We start from the raw sequence: 25,304 nt of genomic DNA on the forward strand, positions 1-25,304 counted from the left end.
GAGGCGAGGACGGGGAAGGCTGCGGGGAGCGTGGGAGCGGCGGGGGCAGCCGGGGCTGTGTCCGCAGGTGCTGCCCCTGCTCCTGCTGCGGCCCCGGCTCCGCTCCGCATCCCGTCCCCGGGCCGTGCCGAGCCGTGCCGAGCCGGGGAGCAGGTCCCGGCGGGGTGCAGCGGCCGGGAGGGCGGAGGGAGGGAGGGGAGGGCGATGCGTCGCTCGGGGTTTATTAGATTGGACATAATCATCTTTAAATAAGGCAGCCCCCCCCTCCAACCCCTCCCCGGCGGGGGGAGCGGAGCGCCTCGGGGCTTTCTAGATAAGGGCGCCCGGCGCATCCCTCCCGGTGCCGGCGGGCAGCGGCGGCGCGGCGAGAGCGGGAGCCCCGGCCCCGCCGCAGGCACAGGGGGTCCCCGCGGCGGTGCCCTCGCCCTCCCCCTCCTCCTCCTCCTCCTTCTCCTCCTCCTCCTCCTCCTCCCGGGCCCGCAGGAGCGGACAGAGGAGAGCGGCGCCGGGGAAAAGTTGGGGGCAGCGGCAGCGGCGGGGACCCGGGGAGGATGCCCCGGCGCTGCCCCGGCTGCCGCCCGCCGCCCCCCTGAGCGCCCCCCACCGTCCCCCCTCCCCAAAACCCCGGGGTCTCCACCCCCGGTCCCCCCCCACCCCCCCCCCCCGCCTCCCCCGGCGCCCCTCTCCGTCCGCCGGGGCCATGCCGAGCCTCGGGGCTCCCCCGGCCGCGCTGCTGCTGCTGGCGGCGCTGAGCCTGGCCCGCGGGGTCCCCCGGCCCCCCCTCCCCGGCCCCCCGGAGCTTTGCGGCTTGGAGGCTCCGAGCCGCCGGGCCTCCCCCCCGCACCACCCCTACGGGCTGTACCCGGGCCGGGCCGCCCAGGGGGTGCTCGGCGCTGCCGCCCCCGGGAGGCCGCGGGGTCGGAGGCCGCGGGGAGCCGGGGGTGGAGGCGAGGAGGAGCGGGGCGAGGCGGAGGGGAGGCCGCGGGGCCGGGCGCCGCAGGTGCCGAGCCCCCCCCGGGCCCGGCCGCTGCCCGCCCTGTACTTCTCCGGAGGCCGGGAGACGCTGGCGGCGAGGCCGGAGGCGCTGCCCGAAGTCCCGCGGGAGCGTTTCACCCTGGAGCTGTGGGTGAAGGCGGAGGGAGGACAGAGCAACCCGGCCGTCATCGCAGGTAACGCCCGGCCCGACGGGGGCACGGCGGGGCGCGTCCGGGGGCGCTGGGGGCTCGGCGGGCCCGAGGCGGGAGGGGGGACCCGGCCGGGGGGCGCGGGGGGGCTGCTCGGGCACGGGGACACCGCCGAGCGCCGGGGGCTGCTCACCTGCGGCAGGTGACATCCCCGCCCCGCTCCCCTGACCCCAAAACGTCCCCTCCCCGTCCCAATCCCCCCGCCGTCGCGGGACCCCAAACCGGCGCCCGGGCTGCGGGGCTCGGCCCCTGCGCGCCCCGGGGCTGAGGCACGGAGCCCCCCCGCTCCTTCCTCCACCCCCCCTCTCCTCCTCCTCCTCCTCCTCCCCGCCGGCGGAGCCCCGGGACCCTGCGGCCGCACGGTGGCAGCCGCGCCGCACGCACGGCCCCGGCCCCGGCCCCGGCCCCGTTCCCGGCCGGGCTCCCCGGTGCCCCCCCGGCAGGCTGCGGGCTCTGCCCCCCCCGCCCCGGGCTCTCCTCTTCGGCTTTGGGGGGCGCTTGGCGCTGGGAGCGAGCCCGCGGCATCCCCAGCCGAGCCAGCGGGCGGGTGATGGAGAGCTGCGGGCACAGGGCACCGGCACACGGCGGCCCCTCGGGAGAGCTGGGGGGCTGCTGCATCCCCGTGCCGAGCCGGATCGGAGGGCTGGGTGGAGAAACCCTCCCGTTATCCTAACTCCCTTCCCAAATGCCATCCTCCCCCCGGGCGCGTTGCTTAAATTCCTCGCCCCCTTTTGCTGGGCGATGGCTGCATCCCCGTCCCCCAGCCTCACCGCATCCGCAGCGCAGCTGTTTGCACCTGGAGCTCGGCCCCGCAGGTGTTAGGCTTAACTTTTCCCGGCTAGTTTTCTTTCTTTTCTTTTTATCAAGACTTTTTTTTTTTCTCTTTTTCCTTGCCGGGGGTGGGCCAGTCGTTACGCAGCGACCACTGGCACCCGCTCGGGCAGGCAGTATCTCCCGCTCCGTGCTCAAGCTCCGGAGGCTTGAGTCAGCCTCCGGCTCTCTGAGTCACCCACCGCTTCCCACCCTCGCCCTGCAGCTGGGAGCGCAGGGCCGGCCGCGGGCAGCGGAGGGGGACAGGGCAGCAGGGACGTCTTTGGTGCAGGCAGGTGACACGGAGAGCTGCTGGCCCAGGGCTCATGCCCTGCAGGGACCGAGCCCCGGGGCCACCTGCAGCCGTGGAGGAGCTGGAGATGCTCCGGGTCCCCTGTGCACATGTGAGGGAAGGTGGGAGGAGAGCGGGGCAGAGCTGAGCATCTCCAAGCTTCCCCACCTTGCACCGGGCTGGGATTTGGCGTTGCTCAGATCAAAGGCGGTCTTGTTGGGTCGGGAGATCCCTCACCAGGAGCAGCCCAGACTTGTTCCCAGGTGTCTTCCTGGGGCTGCAGCTCCGTCACTTCTCGGTCCCCAGGGGTGACCAGGAGGTGACACTTGGGGACCTGGGTGTCCCGAGCGGGCAGCAGAGCACCTGGCCCGATGGAGAAGGTGCTGTGAACGTGCTCCTTACAACGTGGGGCACTTCACCTCTTTGGACACTTCTCCATCGGACATTTTTCCTGACAGCTTTTGTGCAATCGCAAGCTGCAGCAGAACCAACGGGGTTTATTATTTCTTGGCTGTCTCAGCTTCCCCAGCCTTACACTCTGATGCTTTGGGGGGCATTTTTGCAGCCAGTTTTTTCACATATCAGTGCTCAAGCAGCGCTGCTTCTCTTCACTTTTTGCGCTGCTGCCAGCAGCCCTTGTTTTAAAACCCGGCGTTATCACTCTAATCACTGACGGACGTCACAGACCAGGTTCCGTTCCCCCTTCCCCATCCTCCAGACAAGATCCAGGTCCAAACACCTTCCAGCCAGCCTTCTGTCCACGAGCACGCTCTGCTTTGCCTTCCCACGGCTGCCAGGCTCCTTCTCCTGCCTTCTGCTTTTTGGCTTTGCTCTGTCTCATCCCGGGGAGGTTTGTTGGGTTGGGAGCTTGGTGGGGTGGGGGGGATGGTGCTGATGGGTTTATCCCGAAGCCTTGCTCTGGGGTGGGATGCTGAGGTACAGGCTTCGGGGGGCTCGAGCTCTGCCTGCTTGCAGGATTTTCAAGATGGTTCAAATTCCAGCCCATCGCTGCTGGCTGGAGGGAGATTCAGGATGGGGCCAAGATTTTTTTTCAAAGCAAAGCAGCCCAGCTTCATGCCTGAGAAAGGCATCTTCAAGTGCTTGGCTCTTGCCTTCTGAAAAACCTGACCTGTCAACAGCCAGAGTGTCAAAACACACAGGGAAATGGGGCCGGCCCTGTCCCCATGCCAAGGTGCCACTGGTGGGGCTCGGAAGCGATGCTGAGCTCACCAGCCCCAGGTGACAACTCCACAGATGTCCCAGCTGTGGTGGCGGCCACCAGGCAATGGCAGTGCCGGAGCCGTGGTGGCCCCAGGTGCTTCCAGCCACCCATGGCAGCGCCACAGCCATTAATCCAAGAGGATGGAGGGAGACAGGGAGTGAGTCTGGGTGACAGGACACTGAGCTGCCTCGGAGATGGAGGAGCCCAGAACCACTTTGTTCAAGCAGTGGGTCTGTTGCCCCTTGCTGGGTCGTGCACAGCCTAAAGCTCGGGTTGGCAACGCGCTTGGGTGCACAGTGAGATGTGCTCTCCTTCCTCACTCTTTGGCCTCTCCTCCCCTCCTGGCTGCACTCTTCCTCCCCTCTCCGTCCGGCCTCTCTGGCTGCGGACACCTCCTGGCTCACCCAAACGGTGACCAGCGCCCGCTGCCCAGCCTCTGGCCACCTGCATTTTTCTGCGTCTTTCCCAACACGTCCCAAACCTCCCCCCACCCCTTCTCCCCCAAGCAGAAGCCCGGTGGTGTGGATTTTGCATCCTTGCTGCTGCCGGTGCTCAGCTGCTCCGAGAGCTCCTCACCAGAGCATCCCAGCAGGTGCAAGAGACCCTGGGATGCCACGAGGATGCTCATGGAGCTCCGTGGAGGAGCGGCGCTGCCCTCCAGCCCTCACCGCCTCTCCTTTCTCTCCATCCCCATCCCCTCTGCAGGTGTCTTCGACAACTGCTCGCACACGGCCAGCGATAAGGGCTGGGCGCTGGGCATCCGCGCCCTGCGGCTGGGCGGCAAGAAGGACGCCCGCTTCTTCTTCTCCCTCCGCACCGACCGGGCGGCTGCCGCCACCGAGGTGACCGGGTCCCACCGCTACCGCCCGGACGCCTGGACCCACCTGGCCGCCAGCTACGACGGGCACTGGATGTCCCTATACGTGGACGGGGCGCGGGTGGGCCGCGCTGGCGGGCAGCGGGGACCCCTGCACAGCACCTTCATGGCCTCCTGCCGCACCCTGCTGCTGGGAGGGGACGCCTGGGGGGACGCCCACGCTTTTCGGGGACACCTGGCCGGGCTGGCCCTGTGGCGGGGAGCCCTGCCCCAGACCTGGCTCCAGCGGCCCTTCCTGGAGGGGGCGGCCGGGGGGGTGGCACCGGCGCTGGCCGCCGGCTTGGACGCCCCGGAGCAGCGCTGGGCGCCTTTCCGCGAGGGCTCCTTCCCCCGGCGCCAGGCGCTGCCGCCTCCCGCGCCCCCCATCCTTCGCCCGCTGGGTCCCCCGGCCTGTGGGCAGACAGCATGCGACAACGTGGAGCTGGTCTCCCACTACAACCAGCACTGGCCGCTGCGGGGGGCCAAGGCGGTGCGGTACCGCGTGGTGAGCCTGGCCGAGGACGGCGGCGGGCGGCCGACGGTGAGCCGCGAGCAGGTCTGGCGGCAACACCGGGCGCTGAGCGACGCTTTCCGCCCCTACAACATCTCCTGGCAGCTCAGCCTGCTGGAGGTGCGCAACTCCTCCCTGCGCCGCCGCTCCGTGCTGCTGGGCTGCGAGCCCAGCAAGGTGGGCAACGAGCGCTGCGACCCCGAGTGCGAGCACCCCCTGACAGGCTATGACGGCGGGGACTGCCGCCGACCCGGCCGCTGCTTCTCCTGGAAGCGTCGCGACGGCGTCTGCCACATGGAGTGCAACAACATGCTGGACGACTTCGACGACGGCGACTGCTGCGACCCGCACGCCGCCGACGTGGCCAGGACCTGCTTCGACCCCGACTCGCCCCAGCGGTAGGTGGAGGGGGCTGGGGGCTGCGGTGCCCCCGGAGCCGGTCGGTTCTTGTGCCAGATGCAGCAGCTTCATGGCGTGGGGTCTGGCCGCCGGTGTGGGTGTGGGTGTGAGGTGCCCATGGGGCATCCGTGCGTAGTGTGGTGCCCCCGGACACCCCCCGTGCTGGGGGGGCTACCCTCAGTGCGCTCTGTTTGCCGCCCTCCTCCCCCGGCGCAGGCTGCCGGAGCCTCTGAAGTGCCGGCGCTGACGGCTTCCAGCGCTCGTGGCGCTGCCAGATGTGCTCTCTGCCAGAGACAGGGAAAAAAAAAAAAAACACGGCTTTTCCTTTTTTTTTTTTTTTTAAGTCATTTCTATCTGAGTGTCAGAGAAAGCTGCTTGTTCCCCGTGGCTGTGGGGCTCCCCCCTGCCCATCCCCACCGCGGGCAGCACTGCCCCCCGGGGAACAAATGCTCAAGGGAGGGTTTAGGGAGGCGTAGCTCCTTTGGTCTCCTCTCTCCACCACTTTTACACTCTGGGCTGTGGGAGCAGGTAGGCTGTGGCCATAAATACTTTTTTCTTCCGGAGCCAGCCTCTTATCTCCGCCAGCTCCCAGGTGGGGACCGCAGGGCAGAGGGAAGCAGGTGCCTGAGGGCTGGGCAGTGGCGCTGGGGCCCTTCCCTCATTCTCAAGCTTTTCTCACACTCCAGGGGAGGACGAGGAGCCTTTCTCCCAGTGCTTCCCTCCAGCCACGGAGCCACACACGATGCCTCTGCCCAAGCACCCCCAGCAGATGTTTCCCCACCCCTGGAAGTCTCTTTGGTGACAGCCACCATCACCACCCCGTCTCTGCCCGTCCTCCTGCTTGCCACCGTGGTGAGCGAGCTCTTTCATAAGCACTGGGGGACGAGCGGTCCTCCTGCCTGCCCCACTGCTCTCCACGTGTGGTGGCCACCCATGGCCACTTGGCCACCAGGCAGGGCTTTGCTTCTTCATAGGAGCATGGTCAAGGCTTGGTCCTTGCCCTGTGTGCGCAGCGAGAGGAATGTTTTCATCCTCAGACAAGAAGGGCTCCACCTTAAATTAAAAAAGGCCAAATTTTTGCTGGTATGAATCAGGGCTTCCATTTGTCAGGATTTTCCCCTGAAAGTTGGGAAAGAAAAAAAAAAAAACACAACACACACACAAAGCAAAACAAAACAAAAACCTTGCTTCTGTGGGAAAGGAATGGGAAAATAGGAACACTAGGGAAATAACAAATCTTTTGCAATTTTTCTTTCCGCAGACCTCGTTGGTCTGCATATAAGACAAGATTGATTGTAGGCTAAGCTCCAAAGGAGAAATCCAGCGTGCCCAGAGTTTGGGAAACGTGGGGGCACGAATTGAACCCTGCTGCTGCCGAGCTCCCCCAGGCTGCCGTTCCCTGCCCTCGGGGAGCGCTGGCACAGCCCTTGCCTCGGGCACCCCAGCAGCTGCGGTAGGCGTATGGAGAAATTGCACCCAGTTGTTTTTCTGGGAAAAACATTGGGAAATTGGTAGCGTGGGTCTGGGAAATGGTGAGGTGATCCAGAGCTGCCTGCACGGCCGGGTCAGTGCCATTCCCTGCAGGTATGTGGGCAAATCCCCAACTACACAAGCTCAAGGCATTTTGCTCAGGGAAAGCTCCCGCCGAGCCAGTACGTTTGGCTTTGGCCATAATTTGGCCAAATGAAGGTTTATGAGGAGTGGGGCAGCTGGGGAGCTTGCGGGAGGACTTTCAGGGCGGAAGCCAAAATGAGGGAAATAACGCAAAATAAAACCAAACCAACCGAGGAAGGGCAGCACGGGAGGAGCCGGGTGCTGGGAGGTGAGCGGTGGCAGGCAGCAGGATGTCTCCGGCACTGCTCTCCAGCTGCCGACATCTCCTTTCAGAGCAAGGTGGCACAACAAAGCCCCAGGATTTTTCGCGCCGTGAATCATCCCCATCGTATTTCACTTCGAGGCAGGGGTTTGGGTGTGAATGCTTCTCAGTACTGCCAAAAATCATCCAAAGGAGAAAGCTGGAGTGAGGCACCAGGCGATTTCTTACCAGGGCTGTCGACAGATGCAGTTTTGGTGAAGGGTCTTGGTACCTTGGCTCGCATGACCTTAAGCGCTTGTAAAAGCCTTTAACGTCTTAGCGGATCCCTTACCTCCCTGGGGCTGCAGCTTGGAGAAGGACAAATGATGTTTCTGGAGGGAACTGTGCTTTGTAGTTGGTGGAGGTCTCAGTGTGCTTCCCCTCGGTGGTCCCGTGGCCCCTTGGCCGTGCTGAGCACGGGAGGGAGAGGGGGTCTGAAGGAGGGGTGGCAGGGCTGCGGGGCAGGGAACGACACTGACCAGTGCTGTGCCAGGACACCGTGCCCAGACCTCGGGGCACCTCCTCTCGGCCGCCTGGGCTGGGACACGGCAAGTCCCACGGCACCCCCACGGCACCCCCAGGCAGGGCTCAGCCAGGGGCCGGGCGCTGGCGGCTGGCTCCAGCGCAGAGCCAGCCCAGAAGGCGGCACGTCAAGGACGTCCCAGCCACCCTGACTCACCATGGGAAGAGGGAGGGGATGGAGGACGACAGGAGGGCTGTCTGCTGTCATCCTTTGCCCAGTCTCACCCGGGTTTAAAGCATTTTCCAGGAGCTGCTGGCAGCGCGGTGCCAGGGGCCGGAGTAAAATCCACGCTGACTTGCTGCAGACACGCACCTCCTTGCAGCGCCTGAGTGCTGTGGTAATTGGTGTTCTTGGAAGGAAAGCAGCAACAGCTCATTAGCAGCAATTAACACTCAGCGAGGGTCCCCCTCGGGCAGCTAGTCAATGAGTCTGGTGTGTGACACAGCGAGCCTGAAAAGGAAAACCAGAGGGCTGCCCGGGTAAAGGCAGAGCTGCCGGGCCTCTCGTCTCAGCACCCCGGAACCCCGCAGGAACACCACAAGTAACAGCAGGAGGTGGAAAACCCCCGGGCTCTGCCAGCCCCACCAGAAGCACAGGTGGTGGAGGAGATGGTCCCTAAAGGGACAGACACAGGGGACAACGGGGCTGTGGCACCTCCCCACTCAGCCTCTGCCATGGCCCAAAGGCCATGTGGGAGAAGGAGACGTGGGGCAGTGTCTGAGCACGGCTGGGCTCTCCCTGCCCCACACTTCCCCTTTCCCTCCTGTATATACATCCTCAGAGCGAGGCATTCAGCTCTGCCTCCCCTGGGACGGCCACAGCTGCGGTATGAAGCTCTATCTGATCAGCCGGGCGCCTGATGAGCCTTAATGCAGGCGTAGCTGGGCTCCCTCCTAAGGGAGGGATGCTTAATTGGGTTAAGGTCATGCAGGAGCCTCCCGCTTTCTAAGCAGTGCCTTCAGAAGCTAACCCAGCTAACTCAGAGAACATCTCCTGTGGACACCCCGGGAGGACTCATGGCTCTGAGCTGCTCCCGGCCCTCGAGTCACTGTCAGGAAATTCGGCTAATTGCCTGATGGACACTAGAAGTGTCCAGGGGAGAGCAGGTGAGGCAAGGATGGCCTCCTGTTGCTTCTCCTCTCTGGCAGAGGTGCTGGAGAGGAGCATTGATTAACAGGGCTTTTTTTGGAGTCTGATGGATTTCTTGGTGGAGGCGTTAATGTTTCATGAGAGCCCTTGGACTGAGCCCATAAAAATCTTTGTCTTTTCTTGTGGGAAAGCCCACTCTCTCTGGGCTCTTCCCATTGATTACTAATTTCAAAACTTGGCAAAGGTAGACGGGACTGTCCTGGATAGAGCCCCTGATATCACGAGGACAGGCTGCCTGCCGAGGTGCTGGCGATGTGACCGAGAGCCCATGTCCTTGCGAACGTGCTTCTGGGTGCCTGAGCTCCCCCCGAGCCCGAGGCTGGGGCAAAGCTCCCGGATTTGCTTTTGACCGGCCGGGTGCCCCCAGGGTGCCATGCAGGAGGAGGACAACCCAAATCGCCTGTGAGCAGTGGGAGCGGCTCCCTGCCCAGGGCCGCAGGCAGTCTGGGTGCTTTTGGGGGAAAGCAGCCTGCCCAGATGTGAGCTATTGTTCTAGGAGCTCCCACCATCCTGGGGCACGGCTGTATCAAGAGGACAATTGGGAAGGAACAGCGTGTCTGGGGGCTGGGACTGGGGGGGCTTGCTCTTTGTCCCGGCTTTCAGCACTCCCCGTGTTCCTCCTCACCCCGCCGTGCTCGTGTCTGCGGCTGCGAGCCCAGGAAACACCGCAGCGGGGTGGCCTGGTGGCACCCCATCAGCTCCGTGTTGGGGGGGTCCTGGGGGTGATTTATCCACGTTTGGGTTGGCAGGCTGGGCTGCAGACACGGGAGTCTAGTTTTCCTTGGCCCGACCAGCCCCGTTATTTAGGAAATCAGATCGTCCCTCTGCAGAGGGGACAGGACCGCCGGGTGCTCGGCATGGCTGAGCCGCCCAAAACAGCCCAAGGCTCTGCTGGGGGGCTCTGGATGCTGAGCGCTGGTGACTGTTGCCTGCCAAGGGCTGTGTCTGGGACCAGAGGCAGCCCCGGGGTTGGCTTTTCGTGTTTTTTATTTGTGGTTAACGTAGAATTGTTACATTACGAAGCTTCCCCAATAAATTATCCCGTGTCCTTTTTATATCTGCGAGGGAGGCATTTTTAGATTGCTGGCTTGCGCGCGCCGCGCTCCGGCTGGGACACCCAATTGCCTGGACCTAAAAATAAGTTGGAGGCTGGGGACTTGTTTTTTCCCCTCTCCTTTTTTTTTTTTTTTAATTTATTTATTTTTCTTTAAGAAGGGGCAGAGATGTTTGGGCTGAACAGATTCCTTTTCCTCTCTTTGTCCATATCAATCCCCATCCCAACCAATGTCAAGGCTACAAACGCATGCCCTTCAGTGAGAAGCTCGGGGTGAATGCAGTAACGTCTCAGGTCTCTCCACAGCCCTGCCTTCTTCCCGCCAGCAATCTGAGGCACTTCCCATAGAGGAGGATGCTGCAGGAGGTGGAGGCACCTGGTGAAAAGCTGGACCCTTGCCTTCCATTGAACAGCAGCGGGATGTAGGTGCCTACTTTCTTTAATGCCTTTGAAAGCCCTGCACAGCAAAGGCTGTGTGTTCTGCGGTGTTTTTAAGCATGGGCCCACCTGCCTGTGCTGCAGGGAAGGGTAATACCAGCTGGGGAAACCAAGGCACAGAACTCCCTGCCACCATGACCCCTGGCTGTGCAGCAGCGCAGTGCCGGGGCTCTGTCTCCTGTCCCTCAGTTCCTAGGGGGGTAAAAGAGGCATTTAACGTGAGGAGATGAAGCTGTTCAGTCCTGACTAACTGCAAGGCAAAAATTTGCACTGGTGTCTGCACAGTCCTCCCCTGCCTGGGTTGCTTGGAGTCTCCTGGCCTCGTGCAGACCGTGCAGTGGCAGCAGAGGACAGGAGCCTTGCACCCACCTGTGTTGTCCCTGCTTTGGGCTCCGGGGGACACTCACTTGTTTGCAGAGACCCCTTTATCCCCCTGGGCTGCTACTTCATTTATTCTGATGTGAGCAAAAAGTGAGAGAGAGCTGATTTACAGCAGATCCCCTCCCACGGTCTGAATGGGGACTGGGCTTATCTGCACAGCCTGAGGCAGGGGAAGAGTGCCGCAAGGCTCAGCCCTGGCCCGGGAAGTTTTTTATTTTCCTTTGAAACAAACAATCCAGGCGGAAACTGAACCATACCTGGCTTTGTTTAGCTTGGAGCCTGCTCTAGAATAACTTGCCACTGTTGAGTTCAGCCTGGTGAAACCGCAAGGGGCTGCGAGCATATTCCTGCGCTCCCCCCGCGCGCACACATGTTCTGTGTAACGCAGCCTCTCGGCTGCCAGCATCAACAGCAGGAAGAGCAGGCGAGCGCTTATCCTGCCCTGGGGACGGCCAGGCTCTCCAAGGCGTGCTGGTGGGCGCTGGAGCCGGGCTGCTGCTGCTGCCTGCGCTGGGTTTTAGAGCCAAGCCGTGTGGAGAAGGGCTGCGGGGCTCCCTGCCCCAGGTCAAAGCCGGGTCTGGAGCTCTTCTCCTTGCAAATTCTTTGTGTTAGCTCCCCCAGTCCAGTGCTCTTCTCCTGTTCTCGGAGGTGATGACGCCTCATGCCGATGGCTCCCCTAGAATCATAGAATCATAACCACAGAATGTTTTGGGTTGGAAGGGACCTCAAGGATCACCCAGTTCCAACCCTCTGCCATAGGCAGGGATGCCACTCATATCCCTGAAGAATCTCATATCCCTGTCCCTGCGGGGTCCTGAAAATGGGCAGCCAGAAGAGGGTTGATGGGCCCAAGGTGAGGAGGAACAGCAGCTTGTGCTGAGCCCTTGGAGACCTCAGAGGCGGGAAATAACCTTAAATCTGTGTCTCAGTTTGGGGATTTGGGTTTCCTTTGGAATTTGTTCCTATTTATGGTTTTGGTCCATGTTAACCCCCAGATAAACCAAGTTTTCTGCCTGGGACTTTGAGTGTAGGATCATCAACTGGGAGCCTGTAGGTTGAGCTTAATCCCAGGCGTCTCAGAGGTGTGTTTGGCTTTTGAGCTCTCCCTGGGAGCAATGGGCAGCCCTCGGGGCCACAGAGGATGAAATGCTCTGTGTCCTCTGCTCCCCGCACAAGAGTCCAGCCCTTCTGAAAGCCCGGCTCTCCATTGCCACCCGCCCTGATGAAAGACGTCCTCCTACCTTTGTGGGTCGCGTGTTTTCAGATGATCTCACCCGTGAGGAAATTGCAAGTCTCTTTGAGGAAGAGATGGCCATGATTCATGCCGATAGAAATAGAAAGGCCAAACAAGCAAATGGAAACTCCCTATTGACCATGTCCCTGCAATTTAAAAGGGTTTTTACTACCTATTCCAGTACGCATTTGAAAATCATATGCATTTACTCTTACATACTACAATCAGATGGTTTTTAAGCCATTAAGGCCCATTGGGTCAATAACTACCATTTTCAAAAATCTATTAAATACCCATTTCCGTGGAAATAGAGCTTCTGCAATTGATCACTGCTACCAACTCCCATTAAAATAAACCCCAAATGCTATCAACTCCCCCAAGATGTAGAGCACTAAAACACAGATTGCTGGGACAAATTTATCCCAGGGGAAAGTTGATGGCCCATTATGCTTAAGCAACACAAGAATTGTCACATAAGCCAGGAAGTTTATGGGACTTGCATGGGCTTGTCTTCCCCGAGGGGTTGAAAAGGAAGGTTCATAGGGTGAATCAGTAGTACTAACACAAGCTCAAAGCCAGCCTCCCCGGGGATCTGTTTGGGAAACATCTGGAGTATTTTGTATTAACTTTCAAGTGAACGTAGCCTTTGGTTTTTTGGCAGAATGAAATGATGCTCTAGGGCTGAGGAGCTGTAAGAAATGATGAATTTGTGGATCTGTTCTTGGTGTCACAGGGTTCTCCAAGCAGAATTATACAAGGTGTGTGTGGGTGTGGTTGACACACACCTCTGAGGCTGTAAGAGGGAAATCTGTGAGGAAGGTCACCTTACAGAAATGAGGATGTCCTTCTTCCAGTCCTTGTCTCTTTGCTCTGGGAGGGAAGCTCTTTGGGGCTGCTGGTGTTGTGATGGACCCTAAAGTGGGCTGTGGAGGTGTGAGCATGGTGGGATTGTAGGAGATCCCTGCAGGTTGTCCCTCGGTGAGTTGTGGCTTGAGGTGGAAGGATGGTGCCCAGGGGCTTGGAAAGGTGGGGGAGAAAGAGTTGTGTTGGGGACACCCACTCTCCCACATGGCTGGTAGCTCTTCCCACACGTGGGAGATGAGAGCTGTGCAAGTCCCAAAAGCCACTGTGTAGCAGAGACTCTGTGTCCCTGCTCATCACTGAGGGCGACAGCTCGGGAAGGTACCCACCAGGAGGCGGCCCAAAGAGCTAGGCCCATTGCCCCAGGCTCCCACTGCAAATACCCGACACCCACCAAGTTTTGTTTATCCATGAACACTTTCATTCCTGCACTTTAATCTCAATTACATCGAGCTTCAGCCCCCTTTCCTTCTCAGAGAGCTCCTCGTTCCTTCTGTTGCTGCTCTTATTTCTCAAAGGTTTTTTTACTTATTGCTTTCAGCCTGGCTTCAGGGAGTTCCCGTTTTCCCCTGCTCTCCCCAGCCTCTCAGATGCAGCCTGTCTGCTGTTCAGTCCTGTTTTTCCATTCTTAGGTCAAGACCTGTCTTTATCCCTCTATTTAAGTTAATCTCAATCAATCCACCATTAGTTCAGGACAAGTTTTCTTTCTTTCATCGGCTCTTTCATAATTCTTACACTGCTTACCAAAACCAGGTCTAAAATAGCATTGGCTTTTTCTGGTGCAATGATTATTTAGTAAAGAATTTTGTTAGCAAACACTTCCAGGAATAGCTGGATCATGCCAACGTTAGCAGCATTTACTCTTCAGCCTATCTCAGGGCAAAATGCCCTGCACGGCTTTCTAGTCTGACACTAACGTTATTGTTCTTTCTTACCCAAATCTGACCTCAAGAAGCTGCACACTCCCCTCTGATGTAACAGCTGCTGTGTGCTAACAGGCTGCAGCCTTCTTGGTCTCTTTCCCCAGTAAATCTGCACAGAAGGGTCACAGCCTTGAACCACAGCCCCTTTCTGATCCTGTCCGCAGCTTTGCCAGTGCAGCTCTCCGACCCTGCAGCATCAGCGGCTGCTTCAGTCCCAAAGCCAAATCCACCTCCCACGTGGAGACCGAGGGTTTCCTCTGAATGCAGCAGGAATTGCTCTTGTGTAAGGGAAACCCCAGATCCTGAAGGGACGAGATAGGGGTGTTTTGGACTGTCACCCTTTTTTACATCTTGATACTCAGCCCCTCGTGCTAATAGTAAACTGTCTCCTACACAATGCTGTTAGTGGTGGCTGCTTCCTCCTTCCTATTGTCCTTTCACCGATGGTGAGGTGTATGCGATGTTCTCATCCCCTGTGCACCCAAATGGCTTTGGGCTCCTTGCCTGGGCTCGGTTTTGAGGACCACCATCAGTCTAGTCTGGAGGCAGACCAGACAACCCATCCTGGCTTGCACTCTGTGCCCAGCTGGTAGCGTGTCCAGAAGGGAGGCAAGGTTGAGCATCACCTGGGAATTCCCGTGCTGGGAACAGGGATGAGGATTCACAAATTCTAGTAAGGAGGATTCATGCATGCGAACAGAGCCTGAGTCTGGAAGACTCTTCAGAGGAAGAGTCCTTTGGTGGGGTGAACTGAGGATGTTCATTTTGGCTTGCAATCTGGAAGAGCATCTCTTCACTGATGAAATGGAGAGTTGAGGGAGTCTGTCCTCAGAAATATTCATGCCACTTAATCTAGCACCTGTCTTCATGGATTGAGTTGTGACTCTTCCGGTTTCAGCTGATTTTTCAGAAGAAAGGTTGCTGTGCATTATCTTAACCCTTTGCAACCTTGGGGGCACATGTCAGCACACCAAAAATGTTACTGGTGCTTGTTCCTGGGAAGTCTGAGGGATTCCTCATTTGTCAAGCAGAGGTTTGGGTTGAAAAAAGGAGCCTCCCTGCTTGGCAGGAGCAGGAAGAGGAATTTCCTTGTGGTGGGTGAGGGACATGAAAGCAGAATCCCCTGTGACTTCATTAGGCTGAATGGTTAGCTAGGAGCTGGCTGGGTCTCAAGTATTTTCCAGCTGTCCATGGAGGGCACTTGGACAACTTCCATCCAACCCCACTCCCACATCCCCTCTGAAATGTCTACAGGGAGAAGACTCCTATTTTTGCATTGCAGTGGAATTCCTGTGGCATTACGCACTGCATCCTTTGCAATACCCAGAGAATTGGGTTTGATTTATGGTGCTGCATGGGGTACATGCTGGCCTTGCTTTTCATTCAGAAGTGCCATCTTTTGTCTTTCACTGGTAATGGTCATTTTTATGGCTCCAAGTCTTCCTGTTGTGATAAGGGTATCACTAAAACCTGCTGTTCTTGCTTCTCTTCTGCCACCTTAAACCAAATCAGGTTTATATTACAGTTTGCCCATTCTACTGCTGCTTGGAGAAACACCTTGTTTGCTCTGTTGGCCAAGCCAGCCCAGAGCTTTATGTACAAACACGAGAAGAAAGATGCTGTCTTCACCGTGGGCTAGAAAAAAAATGTGCAGGCAAACACATGAGAAGGGAGGTGAGGGTTTCCCTGTGAGGCACAGTCTTCCTATTGTGACTGGGTGGCACAGAGGAGATAGAGGTTGGCTCTGAGAAGAGCTGCATGGTGAGAGAACAGAAAGTGATGGACACAAGTCAGAACGTGAGAAGTTTGTATTAGGCATTAGGAATCTTTATTTCCATCAGGATGTCTAAATGTTGGCGAGAGAGAGAGCGAACCTTCTGTCCTTGGAGAAGTTCAGGTCTCAGCTGGACATGGCCCTGAGCAATTTGGTGTAATTAGACCTGCTCTGAACAAAGAAGGGTCAGACCACTTGGCCTGAGGAGGTCCTCTTCATCTGCAGCTATGAGTCTTGGATTCCACAGTTCTTTGGTGATGTTCACTGAAGCTGCTTGACTTGCGTTCCTTCCCTTCCTTCAGTAGCCTGAAATGTCACACAGTGACAGCACGTTGTCATTGCCCACGCAGAGCTGTGTGCTCCTGACCCATTACCAGGACCACAGAAGCATTGGTGCTGCTTCACCGTGCTGCTGTGGAGCAACACAAGGTCCAGGCTCTTCCCCATCCTGCTTCTTTCCAGCAGCCACGAGTCCTGCAGTTATGCACAGGGTACCTAAGCCTGCCTTTGATTCAGATGGTCAGCTAACGTCAATCAGCAGAACTTTAAGGCAGCACTATCACAGGTTAGCACCAGCCATGATGGCAGCCCTCATATCTGTACTAATTCCTCCAAATGCCATCATTTCAGCTGGTGTTCATGCCCAGGCTCATTTCTAATAATGGCAGTCTGCCATCCTTCCTTCTTTAATCTCTATCTACTGTTGCATGTATTCTTCTCACAAGCTGTACTCTCCCAGGGATGCAGCTACTCCTCAGGCTGAGGTGGTCTTGCCATGCAGGTAGCTGCTCACCAGTGAGGTTTTTATGTTCTTGGAAAAATGTTTGTTTTGAATCTGGCAAACCTGATCACCTTTCTCTGCCTATCTTCTGTCTTCTGCTTTATTCTTTGGGTTGTGAGGTGGGTTTTTTGGTGTTTTGGCTTTTTTTCTGCTCAGCTGAAATCTATGTCTTCATGTGTCCTTCTGGCTTTCCCTGTGTATGTGTGCTGGTTTGCAGCACTCACCGTGCCATAAATACCATCTAGTTTGGAATAATCAGTCTAGAAGGAGTTGGGAAGCTATCTGGGGAGCAGAGGAGAGGGCTGTCGTTTGGTCCATTTGTGGAGACCAAAGGCTGCTCTGCTTCCCCTCAGGGAAAATCACAGAAGCGCCAAAGAGGAGGGAGAGCATGACCTTGGCAGTAAGTGACAGACCAAGACGCCAGTTGCATGCTCCTTGTCTCAGCTGAGGATGCCAGTGGGAAATATGGACTGAGGGGAATCAGAGTTGCCCATTCTAGAGTTGTTTTGGTCTTGCTCGTGTCTTTGGGGACACCAGCAGGATGATGTTTGTGCTTTCCCTGTCATAGCGGGTAAAATCGGAGTCCTTTTGTCTCCTTCTCCACCCAACCCATGAGCATCTCAGTGCTGAAACTGCTCCCCCTACCCTTGACACAGCCCCGAGCCATCCAAATCTCTCAATGGAGGAAATTAGTTATTTATAATTAAGGGTTGACAAAAAATGTTGCTAGTGTCAAGGGAACAGCAGGCGACAGCCAGAAAAACATCATGTCTCCAGAAGAGAGGCGGCGGGAATATCCCTCTGAATAGGGCTGACGTCAGCCCTCGGAATTTGGACAGCCTGGAAGGCTTTGGGGCTATTTTTCCAAGATATCATAGGTCAGGAATCAACGTTATTTTTAATTCTGTGTCCCCCGAGCAGCTCTGGTGCATGAGGGAGACTTTTTCTCCCTGTTCCCCCTCCTTACGCTCTATTTCTATGAAATTTTTGCTTTTCTTCCTTCCGACTCATGCCACAAATATGTCCTTCAGGTTTATTTATTCTTCTCCCTATCTATTCCTCCCGGCCTGCTCCCGTCTTGGTTGGGTTGAAGAGATGGCGTCAGCGTGGCGCGTGTCTGGGATGCTCAGGCGAGACATCACAGAGAAGAGATCATGTTATCCTAATTTGCCGTTTCCGGTTGGGAGAGTTTTTCTCTCCGCAAGCTGATGTGGCTGGGGAAAGTGTTCTGGGAATGCTGCTTTGTGGTGGGAGATCTCAGGGCCTGGTGAAGACAAGCTGGTCATCTCATCCCATCGTTAAATGCTGCCATACACATCAGCCAAGATTTTCTAAAGTAGGTGAAGTTTTGGAGCTCCTTTGCCCCTGGGATGGTGGGGAGATGCCCAGGCCAGGATGGCACCTCAGGGCTGACTGGTAGGGATGAGGTGGTCAGCAGCTCCCAGTTACCTGCAGGGAGAGGCAGTCAGCAGATCCCAGTTACCCGATACTTCCCGAGGCAGTAATGGCTTTTGAAAATCTTTGCTATTTCAGATGCAGGGAAATGGTCACCCCTGGGTTTAATGCACTCCTTTCCACATGTCATCCTGCTTTAGTATGCTTCTAAAATCTTGTTCCTTTTTTTTTTTTTTATTCAATTTTTCCTCCTCCTCTTCCCTTTGCTGTAGCAACCTCTCTCTTTCTAAACAAGTATGTTAGTAAAATAACTTCACTAGGGATCTTGCCATTTCAAACAGTGTATTTGCACATTTCTCACTGCTTTCCCTGCTCGTTTCACATATTGGATGAGAACATGCCTTTTTCCTCTTAGTCCATGTTTAACTTTTTGTCCTTTCTTCCATAATTCAACGCGGTGAGGAATGTGCTAATGGATGCCACTTTTACAGAAGCTGCTCGCTCACATACAGCCAGTGTGCCTTCACGGCTAGTCCAGCGTAAAGAAACTCTTGTGTTCCCTTCGTGATCTCTCCATGCAGCTCGAAGATGCCAATTGCTCCTGGAAGCATGGGAATAAGTGAAATGCTTTCCACCACCTTAATGTTGCTATTGGCTTTATGCTGCAGATTTAGTCATTCTTATGACATATTTCCACAATGGTGCATTTCCATCATCATTCCACAGTGATGTACTTGAAGCCTTTCCATGCGTTTTTTTTCCACTTAGGACCTCTGAAATTAATGCAGTCTTCCCTTTGGCTTCGTAAACTGTGGGGTCAGACTCCTCAGACTTTGAAGACCTGGAGACATGTCTTCTAGGACTACCTGTCCCAGTGCTGTCTCAGACCATAAGGGTCATGGCACTGACAGTGGAAACAGTAGTACTTAATTTAAGAGAGTATCTGGCACTTGCAGCACAGCCCAAGGCCCTGCAGTCCCACTACTATTATTATTGGAATTGTTGTTGTTATTATTAAGTTAGATCCTGATCCTTTTACACTGCTGAGGACATGAACTCTGTAAAGACCAATGCTGTTGGTGTACTGGTGAAGGCAATGTAGACCTCCGACCTGTGCAGAAAGCACCACACAGGGGAGAATAAAACCTAAATCTCCCGACTACCACTTTTCTCCAAGCACGGGGACATGCCAGACCTGCAGGTGTAGTGGGGATCGTTGTTGTGATGCCCAGGTGCCCATGGTGTTACTGCTCTGCTGTTCACTGTAGGACAGGCGCAAAGTGCCCTTTAGAAATGGATGTATTGCATATCCCCATTCCACTATTTTATTTTATTTTTTTTAACTCCTACAACTGTTCATCCTCAGCTCTGGAGACTGGAGGAGAGACAGCCAGCAGCGTCATTAGGAGGCTTCCCCTCTAGGCATGCCCTTTGGTGGACCTGTCTCCAGACCTGTTCCCCTCTCCTCATTAAGCTTATTTTGGAGTTTAGTTGGTACTTCTTCATCCTCCTGAAGCCATCCCAGACCACCCCCTCTCAGAGGGATCTCTCTCCAAGGTCAGGCCATGCTCCGTTTTGAGCAGAACTGGAAGAGAGATGTCTCAGAGTGAAGTTGGAGGAACCTTTTGCTCATGTTCTTCTTCCCTATGCAACGTGCAGGCGTGGGGGAGAGGTGGCACCCCGTGGCACACGCCTGTGTCCTGCAAGGACTCCTTGTTCTTACCACCTGCTGCCACCTCCCACCAGACCGCTCGTACCGAGGAAGCGGGCAGAGAGGAAAGCCGTGGCTGTGAAATCCTCCAGATTAGAAAAGCTGCGGAAATGTCTTCATATTTGCGTGACTGCATCCCACCTAACCACGTCGCTAACAGTCCCTGCTCCTCCTGCACTTTACCAAGTTGGTCCCAGGCAGTTGAGGATGGAGTGTCCAGGCCTGCTGCCCCCTTCCCCCCTATCTACAGGCAGCTCTTGCTTTTCCTCTTTGCCCCACCGATGTGTTTGCTGACTGTTTCCTCTCCCTCTTCCTTGCAGGGTGTACATGAGCGTGAAGGAGCTGAAGGAGGCCCTGCAGCTGAACAGCACCCACTTCCTCAACGTTTACTTTGCCAGCTCGGTGAGGGAAGAGTTGGCTGGTGCTGCCACTTGGCCATGGGATAAAGAGGCTCTTAGTCACCTCGGTAAGCAAGTGAACCTACCCGTGGGGTCTTGGGGGCGTTGGCTTCTCTCGGTGGGCTTGGCCAGAAGAGGCACTAGACTTTGCTCTCAGGTAGAGTGGTAGAAAAAGTTAGCTCATGTTTTGAGACAAAGCCTTTTGCCTTCAATTACAGGTTGCTTAGGGAGGTTTTGGAGTTGTCACCTTTGTTTAGCCCTTCTGTGGCAGGAGCTGGTGTTTTGGCACTGAATTGTGTTCAGTTCAGCCCAGCCTTTTAGGATGGGGGCAGCTGGGAAAGCGAGCACAGACTTCCACAACCATGGCTTGGCTCAACACTGAGGACGTGTAATGAACGTCAAAGGTCACGGTAACAGGCTCTCTGCTGCTGTAAGGAAAGGAGTCATCTGTTCCTAATGTCTGTATGGATGGGGCTTTCAGGTAGCCACAAGCTCTGTTAGTGGTGAGGGCAGGGAAACACTGGGGCAGGGAGTGTGGGGAAAGCTGCAGGTTCGCCGTCGGTGCTGGCTCTGGAGGGGGAATAAGAGTCGCATTAGTCTGGTTGGTTTAGGTGAGGAGGATTCTCCGAGACCTTCCTGACCCATCCACCAGGGTTCTGGAAACGGTGAACTTCACTCTGCAGTGCTTAATGACAAACATATAGACCAGGAGTCTCGGTGACCTCAGAGCCAAGGCTCCTGAGCTGAACAGGCAGCGAGCTTTAGCCACTTCCAAATCCAGCTGCAAATGTGAGGATGACTATCAAATTAAACCTTGTTTTTATAACTTGGCTTGCTACCTGCTGAAGGCAAGGTACTCTTTGGCTTCAGTGAATTCAAGGCAAACCATTAAGGTCATCAATCCTGGCAGACTGTGAAATTGTTAAAACGGCAGCTGCTTCGCTAGAATGTAAATGTACCATGTGTTTTCTCCTATTTCTGTTGTCTCTTTTTTTTCCTGCCTCTCCCTCCACCTCTTCAATGTCAGAATTTTCTGGCAAAGCCCTTTACACTTTGTAGTCAAAACATCTAAAGTGTTTCTCAATAAGTAACTGGAAATAATTACTCGTGACACCTGCGCAGCAGACCTAGACCTTCTGCTTTTACAAGTGCGTGATGTTCAACCCTTAAAGTTTTACGCCGCTCTTAAAGACCTGTTTTAAAGTTCTTTTGTGCCAGTTTCCCTCCCTCAATGAATTTCAGGACTGGTTTTTCAATAGCGTATTGCTACAATTGCTTGTCGAGGAAGGCAAACCTCCATGAAATTTATTCCTTCGGCTTCCAGAAATCACTTCCAAGGCTCAGCTGGACAATCATCTTACTACAGCAAGTGCTTCAGCCACACATGTTCTTGTCAGACCCCTCCCGATGGCTTGCAAAGAGGTGTACCAAAGGGTAATCAGGGTAACTGGTTTAATCAAAAGCTTGCATTTAACTCTGGTCTTGGAGTTCATGTCCAGCCAGAGTCCTTAAGCAGGGGTGGCACCATCTGGAAATGTTGGATCAGGGCTTTACCAGGGAGGTTCAGGGGAAAAGGGGTGTTGTCCTGGCTCCGGTGCCAGAGCTGTGAAGTGTGAAGCTGGATCTGAACTTCTCTGAGGCTCTGGCACAGACCAAAGACTTTGATTCAAGACAGTCCTTGGTTTTATATTTAATGAGCTGGGGAGGGAGGGTGACAGATTCTGTTCTCTGTAAACAGTAGGCTCCAGCACATCATCAAGTGTTTTGTACTAGGCACAGTGTATACCAGTGTCAGTGCAGAAGAAATTTAGGACTGAGCAGGAGATTACCTGCTCTGAGTAAATCTGAGTAAATCTGAAGGTACAGTAGGGAGGAAAGAGCAAAGAAAACCTTGGGAGGAGTGAATAGTAGCTTGAGAAAATTTCCTGAGCTTTAAGGCCCTAGCAGTGACCAGGGATGCCAACAGGCCTTTACAGAAGAGAGGCATCAGTCTCCAGGAAGACACTGTCCTTCCCTTCTTGCGCTGATTCTTGCAGGTCTCCTGCCTCTCCTGATGTTAATGGCTTAGGTCAGCCCACAGGTTTTCCTCCCCCTGTGCCACTGTCTCTACCTGTGGAGCACAAATGTCACCCTGCAAACATAGACCCTGCCCCATTTGTTCTCTTTTGCTTTGATTCTCCAGCTGAATCAGGTTAATTCCTTGAGTATCACCTGAGTTCCCTAAGAAGCTAACTTGCCTCTTGGCCAGACTTTCCTCCCCAATTTTCTCCATTTGTCTCTCTGAAATGGACTTTCTTAGATGTTTTCAAGAGAAGTAACATGAGACTTCTCTCCAACTGCGTTTCCTTATTCTGTTTCAACCCCTTCTCTCATCCCAAAGCTCACTAAACATATTGTTTCCAAATTATCCTTTGCTTCTTCTGTAGATGGTTTTAATCTCTCCTCTGGACTTTGAACTCTGTAGAAACTGGTCTCTTTCATGACCTCTGAGTGTGTCCGTCAAGAAGGTCCTCTTCACCTTCCTGTTGGCATCGTCACCTTCTGGAAGTTTCAGAAAACTTTGTTCTTTCTTCCCTTTTGTTCACCTATGATTGTTTTTGGAGTATCAGAAATTACATGAACATTCCAGTGCTGATGACCTGGAGATCTATTGCTCTCCTCCAGGTTGTTTTCCTGAATAAATTCGAATTTCATGCAGTTTCTGCAGACTTACTGTCTTAGTCCAGCAGCAATACCAACAAACAGCAGCTATGTTCATTGAGGCGTAAAGGGTAATGACCAACTTGGAGAGGGTGAACTGGTCTGTGACATCTCTATAGGCAATATTTCAGCTGCTTTACAGCTTCCAGACAGAGACAGCTTGTACCCAGCCAGCAGCAGAGGCAAAATCTCAAGTCTGTTTGCAGCGCTCCATCTAACCATACTTTGTCTCAGTGTTTCCACCAAAATCACAGTCAGTTCTTCTCAAATTCGGAGTGTTCTTGCTAGGAGTCCAGAACTAATTTTCTGAGAACTTGCAAGTAAATCTCTTTAACTGCAAAACACAGAGATGAAGAACTCCTGTCCTATATAAAATTCATCTCTCCGCAACGGAAAGCCTTGCCTCAAAAATCCCAGCAATGCAATAATGTAGACACTTCAAACTTTGTCTAGTTGCATGTGAACGGTATTTGCATAAACATGGTTGAAAGGCAATGGGAGCATGAATATTTGATGTTATAAACATTTTCTGTAGTTATATAAGCTGAGGCCAGCTCATATATCTGCTGAGGTCATTGGATCCTGACGAAGGGCCAGTCGTTCCACCAGAGGTACCTCTAGCAGTGGCCATCTTCCTGCCTGACTAACCACCGTGCGTTTGTTCCACCAGAAGCCGTTCTCCAGTTGCCCAGCCTTGGTTTGGCAGGCACGTCCAAAGACGTCTCTGGTTCACCTGCCCTTGATGCCACGGGGACATGACATTGACATTTTTAGCTTGGCTGTGCAAATGCTGATCCTGGGGGGGTTCCTTGGTCTTGTCCTCAGGCATGAGAGGAGGAGGTCGCTTAACGTCTGGTTTCGTACATCTCCCAGAGCAGAAGGAGGTAAAGGTGGAAGGAAAGATCTGATGTGCAGAGGAAGGAGGGGGGACACTGGTCTTATTGCAGCGGGAGGTTATGAACACCTCCATATCTTGCCTTCATAGCAGAGACCCTTCAAGAGGGGAAATACAACTCCCAGGTCTAAAGCTGGGCTCCTAGAGCCCTTTGCTCACCAGGGAGCTGTGGGGAGAATGGAGGGACGGGGAAGGTCTGGAAGACAGGCACTGTTCTCATGCTGTTTCTAATCCTGCCATCTAATTAGCTGTAAGAAGTACTAAAAATATGACTGTCCTTGTGGAGTGTGGGGGAGGAATGGGATAGGGGAAGCCAGCAGAGAGGAGGGAGTGACAGGGTATCCCAGCCTTGGCATTCCTCTCCTGCGACAGTTTTCTCCCTCCCTACGTTGGAATCCCATTTTTTCCTCTGTTTGGGAAGAGCATCGGGTTTCTGGTGGAAGGAGGATGGTTTGGTCGCAGGGCCTCTGGTGCCCCTCAGGCCCGTCTTTGTGGTTAGTGCTACAGGATTCGTGCAGGGCTTTCACATCTCACTCGTCTTGTTTATGAACATTATTTTCTTTCCGCATGCACATTCCTCCTTTCAGACCTTTGGGCAGGCAGCCCCCTGCCTTGTTCAGGCTTGGGTTTGGCTGCAGAGTTGCCTTTTCTTTCTGTTTTCTCTGTTTTGTTTAAAAAGAGAAGTAGCTTTCTATATGCCCGCTAGGTTCCCGTCGATGGGGTGCCCTCTGCTATCTACAGTATTTGCCAGCCGGATAGCTGGGAGAGGGGCAGTGTGCAAAAACCTTCTGAACAACAGGACACAATCGAACATGAAGGTCCTGAAAGGATTTTCAAGCTCTGTAGCTTCTTGTGGCTCATAACCAGTCAGATCTATAGGACCAAGGTACAAGGTCCTTTACTCCAGTGCTCTGGTGCACAGGATCAGGGCACCAGAGCTGGGGAGAAAGGGCATGCGGTCACTTTGTGCCCCCTCCTTTGCCTTGGGCCAACAAAATGCCTGGGTTTAGCCTCCACACCGGGGACAAAGCATGAGGAAGAACAGCCACCGCGAGTTTTTTGCTAGGAAGTGGTGCCATTTCACGTCGCTGCTGCCTCCCAGCCCCTCCATGAGCCACACGTGCAGGGTGCTGCATGGAAGGTGCCACCCTTACTTCCTCACCCTTTCAACCTGTTGGGCTTGGAAGAATTGCTTGGGGCACCTCAGAAGGCCCTTTCCAGCCCCAGCCCCAGCCCCGTGTTCGTAAAGCACGGCTCCACCAGAGGAGTCGCAGCCCTGCTGGTTCCCTGCCAGGGACACTGTGATCTGAAGAAAGCCCTCACTTGGAGGGAATGCCCTGTACTTGAGGACAGGAGGTAGGCCAGTAGCGCACGGAGCTGATTCAGGAGCAGATTTCAAGCTGTCTATGGTGTGGCTGGAGACAGGATCGCACGGTGGCCCTGTGCCAGTTTTAACTTTGCTGGCAGGGGCAGAGATCAGCAGCAGAGATGCAGTAGCAGAGGCTTTGCTGTGAGGTAGCTGGCACAGTAAATTCTCCAGGGCCTTGCAAAGGAGGGAGCAAGCTGTGCCGGAGCCAACTATTCACTGCACTGCCATCCGAGCTGTCTAGGTTAACAGTAGTTGGGTAAAAACAGCCTGCCATGCCATGGAGGTATTGCCTGGAGTTGGCCTGGGCACATGCTGGGAGCTGCTTTTTTCCCTCTTGTCTTGCTGATATTTCCCAGCCCTTGCTTCTGCACCACAGGGCAGCATGGAGAAGTGGGTGGAACAAGAAGGGGATGAGGAAGGAGATGGCCACTTAAAAGTCTCAAAACAGGGAGAAGAGGAGCAGTTTCCAAAGAAGTTTTGGTTCGGGCAGAATGCAGAAAAGAAAAGGAAGAGAGAGGAGATGAGGGGCAAGTTTTGTTCTTGAGCATTCTCCACAGAGAGCTGCCCAGCAGGTGCGGTGCACGTCTGT

The 25,304-nt window shown here is 55.2% G+C and overlaps 1 protein-coding gene across 3 annotated transcripts in view; it reads left to right on the plus strand.

Moving 5' to 3' along the window:
- Positions 1-672: 672 nt before the first annotated feature.
- Positions 673-25,304, plus strand: part of PAPPA2 (pappalysin 2) — an 83,183-nt gene continuing 58,551 nt past the window's right edge. For 2 of the 3 annotated variants that reach the window (XM_080601952.1, XM_080601953.1), the window contains exons 1-2: positions 1,600-5,273; positions 19,674-19,819. In XM_080601952.1, the coding sequence (XP_080458078.1) occupies positions 3,703-5,273; positions 19,674-19,819 (1,717 nt within the window). In that variant the 5' untranslated portion in view covers positions 1,600-3,702. Of the gene's footprint in view, positions 1,170-1,599; positions 5,274-19,673; positions 19,820-25,304 lie in introns of those variants that run through there. The other variant, XM_080601954.1, reaches the window with a different exon arrangement.

Source organism: Anser brachyrhynchus (assembly GCF_964034855.1).
Source record: "Anser brachyrhynchus genome assembly, chromosome: 8".
Lineage (NCBI taxonomy): Eukaryota > Metazoa > Chordata > Aves > Anseriformes > Anatidae > Anser > Anser brachyrhynchus.